This window comes from Equus przewalskii, chromosome 1, assembly GCF_037783145.1.
Source record: "Equus przewalskii isolate Varuska chromosome 1, EquPr2, whole genome shotgun sequence".
Taxonomy (NCBI): domain Eukaryota; kingdom Metazoa; phylum Chordata; class Mammalia; order Perissodactyla; family Equidae; genus Equus; species Equus przewalskii.
In genome coordinates, this window is record NC_091831.1 from 41,351,776 (window position 1) to 41,372,291 (window position 20,516).

The 20,516-nt window shown below is 40.9% G+C and overlaps 1 protein-coding gene across 36 annotated transcripts in view; it reads left to right on the forward strand.

The window, feature by feature from the left end:
* Window positions 1–20,516, forward strand: part of SGMS1 (sphingomyelin synthase 1) — a 279,683-nt gene that overhangs the window by 231,441 nt on the left and 27,726 nt on the right. For all 36 annotated transcript variants that reach the window (XM_070562136.1, XM_070562104.1, XM_008518428.2 and 33 more), the window contains one exon: window positions 9,144–9,996. In XM_070562136.1, the coding sequence (XP_070418237.1) occupies window positions 9,356–9,996 (641 nt within the window). In that variant the 5' untranslated portion in view covers window positions 9,144–9,355. The remainder of the gene's footprint in view (window positions 1–9,143; window positions 9,997–20,516) is intronic.

Below are 20,516 nucleotides of genomic sequence, written 5' to 3' on the forward strand. Positions count from 1 at the left end.
AGGCCATGCTGTGGAGGCATCCCACATGCAAAATAGAGGAAGATGGGCACAGATGTTAGCTCAGGGCCACTCTTCCTCAAGCGGAAAGAGGAAGACTGGCAACAAGTGGTAGCTCAGGACCACTCTTCCTTACCAAAGTTTTGTAAAAAATTGAATTTGAACTGCATTGGGTGTTGCTTGCCCTATCCTGATTGCCACAGTCCTTGCCACTCCCTATTCTCTGTGACCTAGCTGGACTTGTCTGGCCCCTGAAGGCATCTGAAGTTGAGAGCCTGGTGAAATGACTTCCCCAGACAGCCTGTTTTATTATGGCCGCTTATCCTGGGGTTGTGAGGAGACTCAGGGATGAGGCAAGACTAAGAAATGGTGGGGCAGGGTGACCTCATTCCTCTCCTTTGATGCTGGCTCTGCCACCATCACTAACCTCCAGTGCCACTCCCATCCCCATCCCCAATCTCTTGATTGACCACTGTTGGATTTTCTGCAGGAAAGGAGGGAAAAGAGGAAGGATCTGGACTTTTTCTCCCACAGATGCCTTGAAAAGCTCCTGAGAATATGCATGGGCTAAATTCCATGTCAGATTTCTAATCCTTATTGCAGCCCTGTGGGAATGCAGGATTACTTTGACTTTACAGATGAGTAAACTGAGGCAGTTTAAGTAAGCCAGGCTGCAGTATGCTTTAAAGTACTGTATTGAAGTTTCTTAGAAACAGAGGACAGTAAAGCGTGGCCTCATCCTCTTCCTAAGTCATTTGACTTTTTTCGTAGCCCTCATTTACTTTTGATAGGTTCAAAGGAAACGTGCAATGTTTTTATTCCAGCTGAACAAGCATAAAGTAGAAGGATTCTAGCTCTCATTTTTTAAAAAAGAAGAATGGAAAGAAAGGAGAGGAATGGAGTGGAGTGTAATGGAAATACAGAGCCTGTGTTGGCCTTTCCCCGGCTTCTGAGGCAGATGAGATCAGCACTGTGCACGTCAGCTGGACCTGAAAGCCAGTGGGTTTTGGAAACATTGGTTACGTCCTAACATTCTTGAGTGCTGCTGTGTCCAAGGACTGCAGATTAACTAGATGAATATTAAAATGGCCCTGCTGGTTTCAGATTCAGAGAGGCAGTTAATCAGTTGAGTGGGAATAGATCATCTTCAGAGTTTCAGTAATTGGCTTCTAAGAGTGAAACCCTGGGGAAAACTGTAGTGATTAGTTGTCATTAGAACTATGCAAACTTTTCCTTACCGTAATGACAACAAGGCAGTTTTCAAGTGGTCTTTTACATTGGGCAGTAGACTAAATGGATGGATATTGAAGAAAATCTACATGATAGAACAGTTGTAATTCTGGTAGTTTGTTGTTGTTTTCTCTCTGGAATGATGGGAAATATCTGAAACCGGAATTTCTTTATGCACTTAGGTTCAGATTTCAGCTTTATCTTTGGTGGTGGTTTGGCTCATCTCCCAGGACCATTATGTTTTGGGAATATGAAGGATTTGGGAAGCTAATTATACACAGAGGGCAAAGGTTCCAGTTATTTAGAGAATTCTGCAAGCCCATTTCGTATTTTTAAAGAAAGCTAATGTAGGAAGCATCTATTTTTAATTTTACAATGCAGCCTATATGTTTAGAAAAGAATTGTTTGGGGCCGGCCTGGTGGCGCAGCAGTTAAGTGTGCACATTCCGCTTTGGTGGCCCAGGGTTTGCCAGTTCAGATCCCGGGTGTGGACCTGGCACTGCTTGGCAGCCATGCTGTGGCAGGCGTCCCACATATAAAGTAGAGGAAGATGGGCACACATATAGAGTAGAGGAAGATGGGCATGGATGTTAGCTCAGGGCCAGTCTTCCTCAACAAAAAGAAGAGGATTGGCAGCAGTTAGCTCAGGGCTAATCTTCCTCAAAAAAACCCCAAAACAAACAAAAAAAAGAAAAGAGTTGTTTTCTTTCAAGCATATTCTGTGTTTTTAAATACAAGTAATATGTGTTTATCAGAGGAATTAGAAAATACTGAAAAATAGCAGAAAATTATTTCATAGTTTTATCATTCAAGAGTAACAGAAGTTGATAGACACCTAGACTTTTTCCCTATGGATATTTGTAATATATGTGTGTTTACAAAAATGGTATCATTCTCTTTTGTAAGCTATTTGACAAGTTATAAATATAAATATATATCACTATCAATTATAGAAATATAGTCCAGTCTTTAGTACAGGCTTTGTATTCTGTTGTAAAATGATATATTTAATCAATTCTCACTGTGGAATTTTTTAGGTTATTTCTAATTTTTTGCCATAATATATGATTCTTTGAATTTTCTGGTTACTAAATATTTACATTCCACGACAGAATGACTCAAATGGAGGCTCCGGGTATGGGAAATGGTATTAGTTAGTTTTGCTGGTGGCAGGACTCTTCGTGAAATCAATGGAACGGTTTTGTATTTCATATTGTCAGAGAACAACTAGAATCATGGTTTATAGTATACAGTTAGACAACTGACATGGCTGGTTTCTTGTCATTATGTCCTATCTACTAATTTTGTCAACCAAGAATCATCTCTTTTCCTCTGGAACATTGAAGGCTACTACATTGGAATGGGTCACATGAGTGGGGGCATTAAAGGGAGGCTGTCAATTGGGAAAGTTATACTGCTGAGAAAGAATCCATTTCAGATATAGCAAAATCTTAGTATCAAACATCATTAAATAAGGAAGGCGGCGGTGACCAAAAGATGTCATCCCATGAGGCTCATCTAACAGCTTAAAGTCTTGCAGTGTAAGCGGACCATGAGGCAGATACGTACACTTCACCAAGCCCTTCCTTCTCCTATCTAAGCAAACTAGGTCAGCAGAGACTTAGTGCAAGGAGCCGTTTCATAAGGGATGATTTTATTTGCTAATCAGAGTTTAGTCTGTGCAGTTTTGCGTGCTGCAGGTAATAGGAATTTAAAATAAAGGACAACTTAAAGGTTAAGACATCAGAGGTAATCTTTGACAATTTTCCCAACCGTACATTGAAAAAATATGTAGATCCTTGAACTAAAACTGTGTAGTTGTTGTTCTAGCCATTTTTTCTTCTTCAAATTTGATTTTATGAATTCTGCCTATTTAACTTAACTCTTTAAGTGTTAAATAACAACAACAACAAAATCTACAGCTGATTAGATCGGTTTGGAGAAAAGCATTCAGGAGCCATCTAAATTGAAGAATTAAACACCTCCCTTGTGAGTATTGCAGTGGGCTGCATTGCCCTAAAAGATCCTTTAGGTTCTTTCTTCTTTTTTTTTTCTTATTTTTGAGGAAGATTTGCCCTGAGCTAACATCCTTTGCCAATCCTTTTCCTTTTTTTTTTTTTCCTTGAAGAAGATTATCCCTGAGCTAACATCCGTACCAATTGTCCTCCACTTTGTACGTGAGATCCCTCCACAGCGTGGCTGATGAGTGGAGTAGGTCTGCACCCAGGATCCAAACCCACGAACCCAGGCTGCCGAAGTGGAGGGTGCGGAACTTTTAACCCCTCAGCATGGGCTGGGCCCCATTAGGTTATTTCTGACTCTTATGGAAAGTTCTGATAGATGTAAAGACCTTTATCTGGACTTGAAGCATTTACAAAAAAAGCAGTTCATCTGTTTCACAATAAAATAATATCAATTCTTGGTTTGTATTGCTCTTTAACAGACCGTACCCACAGGTAATTTCATGTTATAAAGTCTGAGTTAAATGTTATGTGCTCACCAAATTTGGTCTTGCATTAAGTTGATTGTATAAGCTGGTAGAGTAAAATCACGTGTATACTCATGTTACTTTTGCTGTTGTTTTTAGAGGTTTGATGCATGAAGCAGAAAGTTTAGTTCCCTGTATGTTTATAAGACTAATTCTGCACGCACCACTTCCTACTTGCACTTGCCGTTATCAGCATTTAGCCAGCTTCATGTGTTCAGCTTTTGGTCCATCGTGCCTTAAAAGAATCATACAAATTCAATTCATAATTTCATGACACTCATTTAAAAAGTCCATTGAATCTTCAAAGAAGAATAAATTAAGTTCAGTGTAATAGTTTCTTGCTTTTTTTGTATTGCTTTATGTTTTCCAAAGCACTGTCAGGTGCCTGTAAATTCCCTTAAGCAATAGAACAAGCAGATGGAATAAATTATTCCATTATAGGAAACCGAGCTCTAGGCTTGGAGTACAAGTTAGTGACAGAGCAAGCACTAGACCTCCGATGTTCTGAGCAGGTGCCCCATTGATAGATGTATGTTTCATGCTATTCTAATTCTTGAAAAACTTGTGTCAGTGTGTAGTCCATGTGGTAGCTTTTTGTTAACACAACAATGTCTTATTTCTAGACAATGCCAGATAACAAGATAATAGATTCCTTTTGAGTGAGGTAAACAAATATTCATAAATGATTTATTTAATGATTTTGCTTGATTAATGTTTTCTCATTACCAGGATAATTGCTTTCTCTTATTTTTCTGTTTTTAAAGATCTAGCTTTGATAACTATAAATAGTTTATAGTATGTTGTGGCATTTTATCTGATTCCTTTTATAATATTAAAGACTAAAATATCTATTTTAAGAATTGGAACCAAATTGTATTTAGCAGATTCATTTTTCACTTAGCTGAGGCCCAAAAGAAAATTCTGCTGAGTTTAGAATCTATAATGAGTATGCTGTTGTTCCTGCCCTTTATCCTATAGGACTAATTTTTTTTTTTTTTTTGACTGAGGAAGATTTGCCCTGAGCTAACATCTGTGCCAGTCTTCCTCTATTTTGTATGTGGGTCACCACCACAGCATGGCCACTGACAAGTGGTATAGGTCTGTGCCTAGAAACTGAACCTGGGCCACTGAAGTGGAACACACTGAACCACTAGACCGCAGGGCTGGCCTGAGGACTATAATTTCTTTTAAAAAACTTTTTAGACTATCCTTCATACATGCTGAAATCTGTGAGGCTGTTGGATATTTGCCTTAGGAGAGCCCTGTAAAGCATCTTGGGTCTCCATCTAGCCCCAGGACCAGTTCTTTGCTTTGGATAAGATTTTAGACAAGTCACAGTCTCACTGGATTTTAGTTTACTTATGTCTAAAAATTACAGATGAATGACAGTTCCAGCACTTCTTCTGTATCTCAAATTAGTTCATGTACAGTTTTTACTCTTCCATTACTTCCTCCCAGTTCTGAGAAATACATCTACTGATTTGAGCTGTACTTCAGTCCTTAACCTTCTGCCAGTCCTGGATTCGGGGTGGGTTTTCTGAGTGATGGCGGTAGTTGTTTTCTGAGCCCAGCCTAATGTGCAGTCTTCTGGGTCTAGATGCGAAAACACTTTGCCTTTCACTTTTCAGAAATGGTACCATATGTTCTAAATTGAGTGTGTGAGTCCAGAGAAAAGTCACTTTCTCACTTCTCCTCCTGCAGCTGGGCTCGGGAGTCGCTGGGTAAGTCCTCACCTTGTAGCAGTGGCCTTTGAAGTACTGACTGGCTGTCCAACAGTTACTTCCATAGGAGTCAACTTTTTCCCTTCCACACGATTTCAGCCTCAGCTGCGGGAAAACAGCATGGATGCCTTTATTTTCAAATTTCAAAGCTTGCTTGAGAAATAAAGGGTTGTTTTCTCATGAAATTTGGAAGTGGCAGCTTCAGTAAATATTTATGAAATATCACAGGGGCCCAGTTGGGTGTTAGAAAGGCAGCAGGACATTACAAAAAGAACAAGACGTATTTCTTGGAGGCATTAATAGTTTTCATTCCTTTTACGTAATTGGATCCTCACAGCAGTAGCAGCCCGTGTGAAGGTAGGTGAGGTAGTTATCAATCCTATTTTCCAGAGTAGACTGAGGCTTGGAGAGGTTACAAGACTTTGTCAAGAAGGAGGGAAGCTGAGTTTGAGTCTGCAGGCTCCCTGACTCACACAGCTGGTGCTCTGTCTACCACACCATGCACACAAGACAGTTAAATTATATTGTGTGTCACAGATATTAGTGATGTAGGGATTCAGGGAGAGGGGAAAGGGTTGTGAAGTGGTCAGAAAAGGATTTGCAGAGAAGGACCTTAAAGACTAAGGGAAGGACCTGGCCTTGTTGAAGACAAGTAGACGGAGAATTCCAAGTTGGAGGGAGGCACAGGGACTGTCTTAAGGAGTGAACAATTTTGTTGTCCTAGTTGATTAATGGAAATCAGTGATTTATCTTGCTGTCTCTTAAGAGTCCCTTTGGCTCTCAGAAACTGCCTGATGGACTTGCCGTTGCAAGATTAGCATTCCTTCATTTGGATGGAGGCTCACAATGCCAGAATGAGTGTGTGTGTGTGAGTATGTATGTGTGTGATGGCCATGTGTTGTCTCCCACCGTTTGATTATTTTCTATTTTAAAGATTATTGTCTCTTAAAAGGAGATTCTCTAACTGTCCCCCCAGCAGAGAGAAGTGAAATAACGCCTTGGACCTTGGTCTAGGCTTTGTGGTTCTGAGGTGTTTCCCCCCTGGCAGCCTTCCTGTGTTGGACCGGGGAAAATGAAGAACCTACATGAAGAGCCCCTGTTCATTCCCTTGGGCCTGAACATTCCACTATTTTTTTTTTTTTTTTTTTGTAGAGTTCTCTTAGCTGCTTCAGGTTGTTGAAGGTTCCCTTGACTGTTATCTTAATTCTGTTGAGGAGTATTTTGGGGGAGGCCTGGGAAGTGATGCCAGGACAACTGCTTTCCTGTAGGATCTTCTGCCAGGACTCCCATCTGGCGTGTGTGTCTTCTTGTCACTCTAGGCAGTACTAGTGATCCATTGAAGCAGCTCTGCAGTGGATTTTAAGTGGTCAGAGATTCACTTTGGTTTCATATTTCTCTCTGGAGAATGCCCACCTTATTCTCCTTGACCATCCAAATTGTTTTAAAGCAGTTTTCGACATCAATGCATTTTTAGTAGGTTTATTCTCCATTAAACCACCTACATGTTGCTAGGTCTAAGGGACATTTCCTGAGATATTGAACAGATATTGTTTGAATACCTTTTGAGCCCTGGGGATGCCAGATACATGAATGCTTAAGATTGTAGCCCTTCCACAATCGCTCCTCAGCTCCTGGGGGAGCCTGGACTGACACTTAACCATAAGAGAGTGTAATAGGGGAGGTGCACAGCACTGTGGATGCTCAGGACTGTGCATGCTCAGAAGAGAGAAGGCCCAGTTCTTCAAGGTCTGGGATACTTTTTAAGCTCTAGCCATTTGACTGAATGTTATTTGGATTGGGAAATTAGGAGTGGACAGATTGTCTATCTTCATTCCAGAGTCAGACTTGGGATTCACTAGACATGAATTTGGACTTTGAAATCAGAAGACCTCAGTACTGGTCTTATTTGTCCCAGTGTGTTCCACAGGGAGTTGGTGGGAGTTAGTGGGGAGGAGAAAGGCAGGGAGGAGGACAGCCTTGATGAAGTCAATTTGAGAAATCCTGGCAAACAGTTTCTTTACTGGAGGATTTCCTGGAGATTTTTACATGCTACTGTGTACTGCTCTCCCCAGGAGAGATTACAGTGTGCTGTTCCTAGGCTTGTTTGGATGTATATTTTTTTTAAGCTTAGAGCATTTTATCAGATTATTATTCCACAAAGCAGAGTTAAGGAAACACTACCATCAGTAATTTCTAGCTCTTAAACATACATATCTGTGCAAGTGTTTTTGCAGTTAACACAACATTCATTTGGAAGAAAAAAAAAGGTTAGCCCACTATTGGACAGAGTGTTTTCATAGTGAGATATAGTGGACGGTAGCCACTGGACATGATAGGAAATTTGAGAAAGGAAAAAAAAGGATATGGATACCAACAGATCCCTTTTAGTGCTAGGTTAGGTAACATCAACTTTTACGTTTGTTTTCTTAAGTACTGACAACGACCCTGTGAAGGATAGATTTGATTATACCCACGTTACAGATGAAGAAGCTGCAGCTCACCTAGTGAGTTATGCGTGGGAGACACTGAGAATCAGACTGTGATCTGTCTTCTGCCATGTTTAATTAACCACAATGCTTTGTTATAGAGCTAGCTCTTTTATTTCTAACTTTTCTTGTTTTTTAATTTTAAATGATCATTATAAAAGTAATACATGCTTATTAAAAAAGTAGAAAATGTCACTAGGCCCATCATCTAGTGTAATTTCAGTTAATATATGATGTATTTTTTGCAAGTTGTTTTATGCAATGTTACATTCTTTAACTATAGTTTTGGTTAAATATATAGATACATTATTTATGCATATATTTGTACGTATATAAATTTAGAAATACATGTGTAGAATGTACATCCTACAGATGTGTATTTTGGTTATTGCCACATAGCTGGTTAAGTATTTTAATAAATGAATACATTGAACTAGGATTCAGAAACTTGACTGTATGACTCTTCTGTGCAAGCTGCCACTTGACCACGGGCAGGTTCCTTGATCTTTCTGGAGCTCAGTTTCCTCGTTTGTATACGAGGGAGTTGAATCAGATCATTGATTTTGAAACCGTGGGATTGGTTCCGTGAAACCCCCACGGGGCGGGGAGTAGAAACATCAACAGAGCAGGAGAACCCTGGCCCTTCACTCCACCTGTGTTCCAACCAAGCAGCTGCATTTATAATTCTTTTATAGATTTGGGGTCCAAGTACATTTGGAAAAAGGGATTCATTGGTTTTTTTATGAAAGAGTATAAAATTGTTGGACCAGATCATCTCGCTCAACATTTCTATGATATCTATTAAGTTGCTGTGTGTTATGTACATTTTAAAACATTTCATCACCAGATAGAATGGTAGATTAAGCAAATTTGCCGTATTCTTTCAGATTATCTCAGGAAGCATGGAAGGGCAAAGAGAATCACTGATCTGTACTGAGCAGTGTCCAAAGCACTGTTGAATTATTTCTTGGGAAAGAAACGATTGGAGAGGTTGTAAAACATTTCCCCTTTGACTTTGTCCATTCTCAGGTCCAATTTAATGCTCTTTCGCGGAAGACTAACCAGAGAATCAGTGGTCCCTTAAACTACTAATATAAGTTTAAAAACTATGGACATTACCAATAACTGGTTTTCCATTTTCCTTATGCATGTTAAGTTTTTGCATTTTGCAGAGATTGATTCAAAGTCCCAGTATTTTAACTTTTTTTCTTGCCTCCACAGAAGGAAGAATCTTGCTCAAAAATGAGGTGAATGAACGCCCAGGCCCTCAAGAATCCTGGTCAGCTACATGAGGTGTTTAAAAACTGCCCTGACCATCTTGCCACACAAGTCTCTGTCATGAGGCCTGACAGGATGAACATGTTGCAATGGGACAGTGTCCTGCTCTGTAGGAACGGTTGCTGCTGACCTGCCGAGAGCAAGCTGGGGACTGCATGTTGTCTGCCAGTACAATGAAGGAAGTGGTTTATTGGTCACCCAAGAAGGTGGCAGACTGGCTGCTGGAGAATGCTATGCCAGAATACTGTGAGCCTCTGGAACGTTTCACAGGCCGGGACTTGATCAACCTAACCCAAGAGGATTTCACAAAACCCCCCTTGTGCCGAGTCTCCTCCGACAACGGTCAGCGGTTATTAGACATGATAGAGACCCTGAAAATGGAGCACCACATGGAAGCACACAAGAACGGCCACGCCAACGGGCACCTCAGCATTGGCACAGACGTCCTCACTCCCGATGGCAGCTTCAGCATCAAGGTCAAACCCAACGGGATGCCAAATGGGTTTAGGAAGGAGATGATAAAGATCCCCATGCCGGAACCGGAGCGCTCCCAGTACCCCATGGAGTGGGGCAAGACTTTTCTGGCCTTTCTTTATGCACTTTCCTGTTTTGTTCTCACCACAGTGATGATCTCAGTCGTCCATGAACGAGTGCCTCCTAAGGAGGTGCAGCCACCACTACCGGACACGTTTTTTGACCATTTTAACCGGGTGCAGTGGGCCTTTTCTATTTGTGAAATTAACGGCATGATCCTTGTAGGACTCTGGCTAATTCAGTGGCTGCTCTTAAAATATAAGTAAGTAAAGCAAAAGCTCTCAGGTTCAATGATTGGGGGGTTTGCACTACAGATGTCTAATACTCATTATTTGGAAATTAAATTTGTCAAGCAGTAGAATCAAAGCATATTATTTCTTTCTTTTTTTTTAACCGCATACCCAACTAAAGCTCTGGCAGCTTTAAGAAAATGCCTTTTATTGCCTGTTTTGTACAAGATTCGTACAGAACGATGAATGGGATTGTTAGAGATGATGTTCTTCTATTTTCACTTCACAGGAAAGAAAACCCTCAGACACCTTGAGAGAGTCCAGGCTATTGGACCACAGATAGACTACCCAGTCTTGGTGTTATTAATCCATCAAATAAATAGTTGACAGTTGACCTAAGCACCGTGAATGGCTGTATAGGTTTTCCCACACAGGGTCAGACATCTGGAACCTTAGCAATATGTATTTAAAGAGATAGAATTCAGAACAGCTATTCCAGAGTGGCTTGAGCTGTTGGGAAAATGATACCCTCAGGAAATGACTTTGTTTAGGTAGGTGGAACACAGATGAACCTGCATGGTTTTCCACCTTCTAGAATGTGTGGCACCTAAAGCAATATGTGGCTCTTCCGTTCAAGTGTCTTGGCCTTTTAAATAGGCACCTCCTTTTAGTTTCAGATGGATCCAAAGTGGCTTTCATGTCCCAAGCTCTAAACTCAACACAGGCCCCTCAGACAAGCTCTTTGCTTGGGTTGCCTGTAGCAAGCTAAACATCTATGTTACCCTCCTCATTTGTGTCTGATTTTCCATTAGCAGAACATCTTTATTGCTTCCGTGCATGAGAGTTGGAAATGGGTTTGCTAAGGAACTGAGTTTCTCTCTAGTGGACTGTGTTTCATGACCTATAGCATGGTTGAACATTAAGGAAGTCATCTTAAATCCAGAAAACAGAGTGCAGACAGAGAGTTGATACTGAACTTGATCTGAAAGAATTGATGAGTGTTTTCCTGGTATGTTCATAAGGACTGTATTTTTTCACCTGGTGAATTACCTATCTGCAAATGGAAATAAAAGCAGTTCCTGTCTCTTTGCCAGGAAAGGACTATCTTAACCTGTGTAAAGGAAGTTAAGTGGCCAGTGTTTATTTGGGGGCTCTAGAGTTTGGCAATCCTGGAGTTTAAGCTAAATCTGAAATAGAAATGGTGGTCTAGGCTGCATTTGATTTGGTGGAAGGCCTTTTTTTGTTTACTTTAGTTTTAAGAGGCTAAATAGATAGCAGTAGGCTTCAGAAATATGAGATGCTCAGAATTTCTTACTTAGATTCATTCGACTGCCAAACTAGTTCTGCTTTTGAGCTTTAAACTTTTGACTTCTAAACTTTATTTCCTAAAAGCCCATTAGAGAAAAAAATGCCAGTACTTTTCATTTACAAAGGCGAGGTCAATTAAATTACGTTTCCTGGGTTTTTCCTGATGTTTGTTGTTTGGTTTATGTGAGTTTTTTCATCAAAATTCTTACGTGCAAGCAAATCAAGTAATTTACTGTCCCAGAATATAACTTTGTGAAAGTCATACCATGCTTGAGTTCAAATCTTTCACAAAATTGTGACTTTTAAATACTTTTATTCTTGTTCTAAGGAAGTGTCCTAACCATAGGGCTAATTTCTTTAAAGTATATTACTATTCATATTTCTCTCAGCAGGGACCTTTCCTCAAATCTGTTTTGCTTTAAGCTTTCTAATTTCGTGTTTTACTGGTACTTATTGCCAGTACTGTAGTCACTTGTATATTTAATTTATACATCAGTGGATTCACACCTTGGGCAAAATTAACCCCGTGCTGGGACACAGGCAGCCTGGGTCAGCCTCAACTGTGCCCAGACATCCTGGGTGGTGTGAGTGAGTCTCTAGATCTCAGGAGCCTGGTTTTTCTCACAGATAAAATAAGGGCCTCTTAGTCTAGATGATTTCTGTTACTCTACACAACTATGTCTTGATTCTAACGTGATTGAATGGGCCAATTATGTTTGACTATTATTAACTGCAGAGCATTTTTTGTCCAGAATACGTCCAACTCCGGATTCTTTAAAGTCTTCTCTCTGGTTTCCATGTTGGCAGGATGGGAACATGAGAAAGGGAAGCGAACTGTTGTCATGATAATTGTAAGCATCCCCACCCCTGTCCTTCTACTGGGGTACGTTCCTGTTTTCCCCCCTCCCTCCTTGAGGCCTCTTCTCAGTGTATGTGGCACAGCAGACTTGTAAGGCTTGGGAAGGAAGATGCAGGTTGACACACCAAGCAGTGGTATTGATGGACTACCCTTCCCTACTCTCGTAAAGAAGATGCAGACGTTCTTAGTATCAGAGAGACTCCTTGTTTCTAGTTATTTGCCGTTGCAGTGTAGCAGTTTTATTTACCCAGCATCTTGGGGAAATGGACCCTTCTAGTTCTGGAATATTCTTTTTAACAGAGAGTTAACCTCTCCCTCTTTTTGTGTTTGACTCTGCTGAGTCTTGACCCCTCTCCACACCATCCACCAAGAGGTTTGCCACTTAGGCACGTTTTACACAACTCCTCAGCGTTAAGCGTGTTTGGCCAGTAAACCCAAAGGAGCATTCTACTTTGATTTTAAGTGTCTTGGAGCCCTTTAAACAATTAGCCTCTTCCTTCTTGCTTCTGTATCTTCACTTTTTAGAGGGGAATCAGAGGCTGAAACTAGAGGGTGACTTATTGAGAAATGAGATCACTGAAATTTGGCCAATACGCCCCATCTTCAGCCAGATGTTTGAGGTGCTACATAACCTTGATGCTGAATTGGTGACATTGGGACATTTGGTTCTATCCTTACGTGATATACAATTGTCCTTTACTGTTAAACATGAGTTTTGGTTTTTGTACTTAAATCTTTTCTTTTGCCTCCTTTTATTCTTAACACCTCCCCCTCAGGTCTGTGTGTGTGTATGTTTATACATATATCCACGTGGGATTTCCATGACATTGCAAAGTGGAAAGCAACAATAATGCCTGTCCTTGAGAACTTTTTGATTTTTAAAACTGTAAATAATGTTGTCTCCCCATTTAGAATTGGACTTTGAAGCCACTGACTAGGAAAAATTCCTGAGAAATCTCTGCATTTGTGTCAGACTTCACTGCAAAACAGGTATCCCTTGTTTTCAGAAAGCATGATAAAGAATATGTTAAACTTAGGGATTTGGTACGGACTTCTTATGCATGGCTGAATCATGGCTAACACGGTGGCACCTATGTGTGGTACGTGTGGCTCAGCTCTGTTAGGACACTGTAAACACCTGGCGAAGAGGCCAAGGAGCAGGATTGTAGAACTTCCAGGTCGAGGGTTGTCTAGCCACCAGAGAAATCCTTATGACTTAGTATTGTGATGATAGGTACCTCAAATTCAGCTTGTCTAAATTCAGATTTATCATCTTTTTCTTCCAACTTCTTCCTCCTGTGTGGGTGGTGGAATTTCCTAGAAACCTAGAACTCCTCAGTTCCTTTTATATAAATAGTCACTAAGTTCTGTCAATTCTAATTTCAGATTCATTACCTCTTTCCGGTCCTACTTAGCGATGTGCTCAGATGCACCTTAGTGGGGGCTCAGATGGAAGCCCAGTTCCTTAGCATGAAGCTCAGGGTTCTTCCTAATCAAGACCCAACGTGTCCTACCTCATCTCTAGCTGCTCCACTCCACAGTTTGCCTCAAACACTTCAAGTTTATGTCACATTCCATTCTATTCCTTATGTATGTGTCTCCTTCACTGCTGGATTTTAAGTTCCTCCAGGGAAAAGACTAGATCCTATTCATCATTCATCCTTATATCCCACTACTTGGTAGAGAGTCTGGCACCTAGCAAGTGCTCACTTTAAAATTCATTCATTTATTCAGCTTGTATTTACTGAGCACCCTTCCATGTGCCAGGCTTGGTTGTAGACCCTGGGGTGCTGCAGTGAGCAGAGGCCCCCGACGCTCTCGGGGAGCTTGTTTTCTGGCCAGGGTAAAGCAGTCAGCGAACAAAGAAATGTATAATACCAGGTAGTGATGAGGGAACCGGAGAAAAATAAAGCAGTACCTCTAAAGGATTAGAAAGTGTTGGGTATACTGGGGAATGGGTGGTATTTTATACAGGGCGGTGGTTCCAAGTATGGTGATAAGTCATTAGAGGAGAAGGATATGGACAGATTTGTATTTTAAAAGAATCACTCTGGCTGCAGTCTAGAGATAGGGAAGCAAGAGTGGAAGTGGGGACTGGTTATGATGCCATTATAGGAGTCCAGGTGGGAGACAGTCACAACTTAGACTCAGTCACGTTTGGCCAGTGAGTTGATTTTGTGCTGGGGTGGTGGGAAGGGACGAGATCTTTCTAGAAGCTATGGCTTCTATTACACTGTAGCCACAGGGCTGGCTTCTGTTTTGGTATCTTCTTCATGCGAGGTTTTTGGGTCTCTCTGTGAATATCTGCATTTTGTAGGAATTTAATGGGGAGATAGAATTTGTCAATTTGGGAGCTCTCACAACTTTGTTTAAATATATTTTATTTCAGAGCAAAGTCAGGTCATGTATATATCCTGATAGATGTTTTCTACTGTGGCTTCTTTTGAATCAGACATTTGCCTAAAAGAAGTGGTACAAATCAGTCGAGGGGGTGGATTATGTAAGGACGAATTAAATAATGCAGGGTATATTGGTCCATTGGTGGGGAAGAGAAATATTTGAAGAAAAACAGGAGCATTGGATAGTTGGGATGTGGGGGAGAGTTGAAAGAGCTTGTGCTAGAGGCCTGAGGTAGAACATTCTGTCATAAACAGCTGCATAGAGTTATAGAGAGGCTGATGGAACGGTCACTGAGTAGCTTCTTTGTAAATTCATTCCGTGCCAAAAGGAAAGGAACTAGAGAAGGGAAGTGGTGTTGGCAGATCCTGCTTAAGACCTGCAGTGATATTTGTAATCACAACTGTCTCTAGGGGCTTTGTTGATCCGCAGGAAGGAACAGATACAATTTTCCAGTGTGGCTTTTCTGGGATCACACTCAGTACTGGGATGGATTTTTCGATGTTTGGCAGCAGTGTATATCTTATGTTCAGGGACCACGTCGGAAAAGTCATCTTGTGTATTTTAACCTTTGATAAATGCTCTGGCATTGGGGGCTTTCCTTGTTAGGTGGGCATCTGCCAACATAAGAAAGTGTATCTACAGCATTTCCTCTCTTCCATGAGTGGAATCTAATTTCCAAGGACATGATCCTGGCTGATTGGCAACTGCTCCTGTCAGATGCTAATTTGATTCTTTGGGTTTGTGTTTTATTCAACAGACTAGACTCTCCACTAACATTTATCTTTCATTTTATCCCGTTTTAATTCCATCAGGGTTTCTTTTCACATTACGTTGATTGGATCAGAGTACTTATCTCTTTCCTCTTCTAATCTCCAAGGTAGTTGATGAGCACAGTTATTGTCAACATGTTTTCAATTGTTTTTAAGTCTTTGATGGTTGTGATTAAGAGAAGGTCTTAAAAGCTCTTGATGAAAAGCATTTGATATGAGGCAGGTCTCTCCAGGTTCCTGTTCACTAAAATTTATTTTCCAAGTTCCAGAAGAGCCTTTTCTTAAGGCCGTTTCACTTTGTTCTTTTTTTTTGAGAAAGATCAGCCCTGAGCTAACTGCTGCCAATCCTCTTCTCTTGCCGAGGAAGACCGGCCCCCAGCCAACATCCGTGCCCATCCTCCTCCACCTCATGTGTGGGGCGCCCGCCACAGCACGGCCCGCCAAGCGGTGCCATGTCCGCACCCGGGATCCAAACTGGCGAACCACGGGCCACCGAAGCAGAATGTGCGCACTTCACCGCTGCGCCAGGGGGCCAGGCCCTCACTTTGTTCTAACTTGACCTTATACTGTGGACCGTAAGGCTAGTCTTTAATGGAACTTCAGGACATCTTTACATTTAGTTATGTATCAAGAAATCTTGAAGACTGCGTGTAGGGATGCAGCAGTAAGCAAAACTAAACTGCATAACAGTTATGTTCTGGGGAATTTTTGTTTGTTTTCATAGTAACATCTCAATTTTTGAAAGTGTGTGTTGTCCAGATTCTATCCAAGTATAAAATTCACAAAGACAAAAATTCCCTCGTGTTATTGCAGCTTTTCGGGGCCTCTAGCCCATTATTTAATTGGCTGATAAGCTGTCATATGCCGCTCCGGCAATAAGGCAAGATAGGAGCTCCAGGATGTCTCTTCCCTGCCTTTCTTCTCCCTCTCCATGTAGCTGTGTCTCTTATGTGCTTACTCAAAGTCTGTTCTCTTCTGTTCCTTTTCATCCGTGTTGTCAAAAGTCATTATCACCCTGTTCAAGTGGCAGATTCCAAACCAGCTGACGTTTGAGTAACAAGAATTTTTTTTACATACATTGTGTCATTTGATCGATGAACCCTTAAAATAAGTGGTGTTTTCTCCTCTCTCAGTGAAAATAACTGAGGCTCAGAGAATCTGTTGACTTGCCCAAGATCCCACGTGGTATATTTTGGGGATTCAAGGCTCTTTTGTGTAAATCCCCTGTAGAAATGTCCTGGTATAAAAGGCACCTGTCCTCTGGAAATTTATTTTCTTCACAGATATAGTGGCATAGGTTCCATGTGCATAGGACAGATAGAAAGAAAACAGATCAGTTCAGTGTTTGATGATAAGGTTTATGTGTCATATACCATCCGGGACACATGTTCATTTGCCTCAGGGTGGACCTGCCGACCCTCATAGCTGTCGCATCTTGCTGTTCCATTGTAGTTTGTAGAAAATGTACTTAGCTCTTCCCTAGCTGACTGCTGTGCTGTAACCTCCTGTGTGTGACGTGGGCCCTGCTTACCACCAGTCTGGGAAATCCCCTTTGCCACCAACTTCAGTCACTATTTTCTACTGAAGACTGACCAGGAGTGCCCAACCTTATTCTTTTTCTTTTTCTTTCTAGCAAGTTTTCTCCTCTCCCTTTGATTCTGACCCTCCGTCATCTGGCTATAGAGCCTGGGCTGTTACCCTGTTTTCTTTCCTTTCCTAGGGATCTTCCCTGTCTCGTTCTCATACACTTTCGACGTCCGAGGCTTTTGCAGGCCTCTCCCTCACTACCTTATACTAGAAGCATTTTTTGGAGTCGGGTAGAACAGTCCCTCGAGGGGTTAGATGATGGATTCTGTCCCAGGCTGTATCTGCTTCATTCTCACGGTAGCTAATTGGTGGTCTCATCTGCTTTCATCTTTCCTAATTTTTACCAGTTTAGATCTCAAGATCTAAATACTAGCCTAAGCCCTCAGAATTGAAGGAACCTTGGTTCACCTTGTGTAGCTTCCTAAATTCAGTAATCCCAGCTGTTTGGCTTTTAAGTTACTGTAAACATTATAAGGGGGAGAGAGCAAAAAAACCAATACATAGATGCAATAAGTTACAGTTTTATGAATTAATTTTTATTTATAACACTAAAGAAAACTAAGTAATGCATCTTGATTGTAGGCAGATTAGAAGACAAAGACAAACAGAAAGAGAAAACAAGTTACTTATCATGTGGCCAGAGATAGATAATGCCAATATTTGGGTTCATACCCCTTTTGATGTTTTTCTGTGTGTGCTCATATATATATAATCTATATATATATGTGTGTGTGTGTGTGTTTTTAAATGGTATCTTATTTGCCTTCTGTTTTATAACATGCTCAGGGATTATCTCTTTCCCTCTGCCTTTAAAAAACCATCATGAATGTCTGTGTAAGGATTCATGATCTGAGTTAGAAGTCACATCTGTCTCTCACTGGCCTGTCAGTATCATGACAGTGGTAGTTAAGCATTCAGTTATACTGTAAATCTTACTAGTTTAAGATCATCCTATATCTATAGCCACCTACTAACTGAGTGAATTTGATCAAGTAACTTAACCCCTGTAGTAGCATTGTGTACTCACCTACAAAATGGGGATAATAAGATAGTGTCTATCTCAGCGTTGTGCGTACTGAGTGAGACGATATGTATAAAGTAACTCAGCTGAGTCCGTGGCATCCTGGTTCCCAAGCCTGCCCCACTCCCATACCATCTTAGTAAGTGGCATCTCTGCCCTTCCTGGTTCTCAGGCCAGACATCTTGGTTTTGTTGTTGATATTCACTTCCACCCCGTATCTAGTCCGTCTGTGCATCCCACCACTTCTCAACACCTCGATTGCTGCCGTAGGTCTGACCACCACCGCCTCTTACCTGGGGTGTTGCAGGAGCCTCCTACTGATCTCTGTTTCCATTCTTGACTCTCTTAAGTCACTTGTCAACTCGGCAGGCAGAATGTGTCACTGTAAAAGGAACTTGATATATGTCACTCTTCTCTCACCTCCTGCAGCTTTAAGGCCATAGTCTTCATGGTGACCAAGGAGGTCCTACCAGACCTGGTGCTATTTCCTCCCGGACCACGTGTCCTCATGCATTCTGCTCTCTGACCTCCTTGCTGGTCTGAAAACACCCACACGCCAGCCTCTGTTTGGGATCTTCTCCCACAGGTATCCTCATGGTTAACCCCCTCGTACACGGGGACACCTTCTCTGACCAACTTAGCCCCAAAGTGTAACCTCCCTTCCCCCAATGACACTCTTAGTTAATTTTGTCCTTGAACACTTACCTCACACGCTCTGTGTCTACTTATTTATCTTGTTTATTGTCTGCCTCCTCCACTAGAATATAAGCACCACAAGGCAGGCTTTTTGTGTGTTCTCTTCACTGCTGCATTCCCTGTGCCCAGAATAATGCCTAGCACATATATATTTGTTATGTGAATAAATAAATAATAATAGCAGCAGCTAACATTTATTGAGTTTTGTACTGTGCTAGTTACTGTGCCTAGAATTCTATAAATGTTGGCCACTGCTGGTAATCTATGTGATTATTATGTTTTTAGAAACCCTCTGTTAAAATAAGAGTGTGTTACTTTTAAGGATAATCCATTAGCCCAAGAGCAAACTTTAATCGTTCAGTTCCACTAGCTGTGACTGAACAAGCCCCTAAGAATGTGATTTAAGGTGGGTGAGTTTTGATGAAGGGAAGGAATGAGGAAAGATCTGGGTATACATATATATATTTGCATTATATATGTACATAAGAGTACTTGTTTTGTGTATACATATATATGCACACACACATGTTTATACACACATGTGTACATATATACAAACAAACATACATATCTTTTTCCTAATAGCCTGAAATACCAACAAGAAATGTAACTCCTTTTGTTTTGTACATATGTATGTAACTAGTTTCCGGAGGATACTTGATTTTAATTCTTCATAAGTGTCTCAAGTAGATCATATTGATGTTGTCTTTTATATCTTCTAGAGTGACATTTTTTCTTTATGTTACAATCTATGTTTAACCCAAGAAATTGTATATTTTTTTAAGGTGGGTTGAGAGGGACAATTTTATAATGTGATCTGTTCTTTGCAAATCCCCTAACAGTGCGGTTCATTTCCTGAACTTAATCGACTGTTGCATTATATTCCAGATCTTTACATGGGGCTTAGAAAAAAGCTCTAAGCCACTGCCTCCCTTCCTTTTTTTTTAACTTGACAGTTTTATTAGTGAAAAGAGCAGCTACTTGAAAGCTTAGAGACCAGGGATTTGTTGTGGCTTTCTTATTGACTATGTGGCCCCAGGCTAGTGCTTTAATTCTTTACACCTTAGTTTTTCCTTCTGTAAAATGGGATAATAATATATGCTAAACAGGAATATGGTTAAAATAATTAATACCAAAGATGTAAAATCTCTTTGAGTTGGATTTTTAAAGAGGCAAAAAGGCACTGTGCATGTACAGACACAGTTCTGGCCTGGGCACATGAGTATGTCTCATTCTCCTGATTCATAAACTGTGTCTTCTGCCCTGTGTGGATACCCAAGAAATATTAAATGAGTTATAAATCTCCTAGGAGAACTTATATATTTACTTTTCTGTTTGTTCTGCAGCATTTATTCTTTCCATTTCATTTGTTTTACTAACCTTTCCATGGAATTTTCTTTCCCAAAGTACGGAATTAAGCCCTTGGTTTTCATGATCCACTGTCTGGAGCAGCTGAGACTCCTGTGATGGGTGGAAATCCCATAGAGGGCAGTGAGGAAACAGGAGAGGGAAGGGAGAAAAGGGCAGAGTTCACAGTCCCCAGTCTCCAGGGGTTTACAGTCCTACCTGGATGAATGGACAAGGGTTGTAAATTAAAATAGAAGTGCAGAAAGGATGCAAAGTGAAGGATTAGTGAGCATCAGAGCAGGTTAATTCTGGAAGATATATGAAAGGATTTGAAGGACAAACATTTATGGAAATAAACAGGAAAGGACTATCAGAGGGGCTAGGAAGTGAAGCTCTATGGCACAGAACTGTATGGTGTTGCCAGTCTTGTGGGTACCATCGTCAGTCCCACTGGGACTAACAAATGAGTTAGGCACACCTTTAAGAGCTTCCTCTAATAGAAGAGATGAGACCCTTTGTTGGTAATGGTGATGCCAGTATCACTATTAAAAACACCATACAATG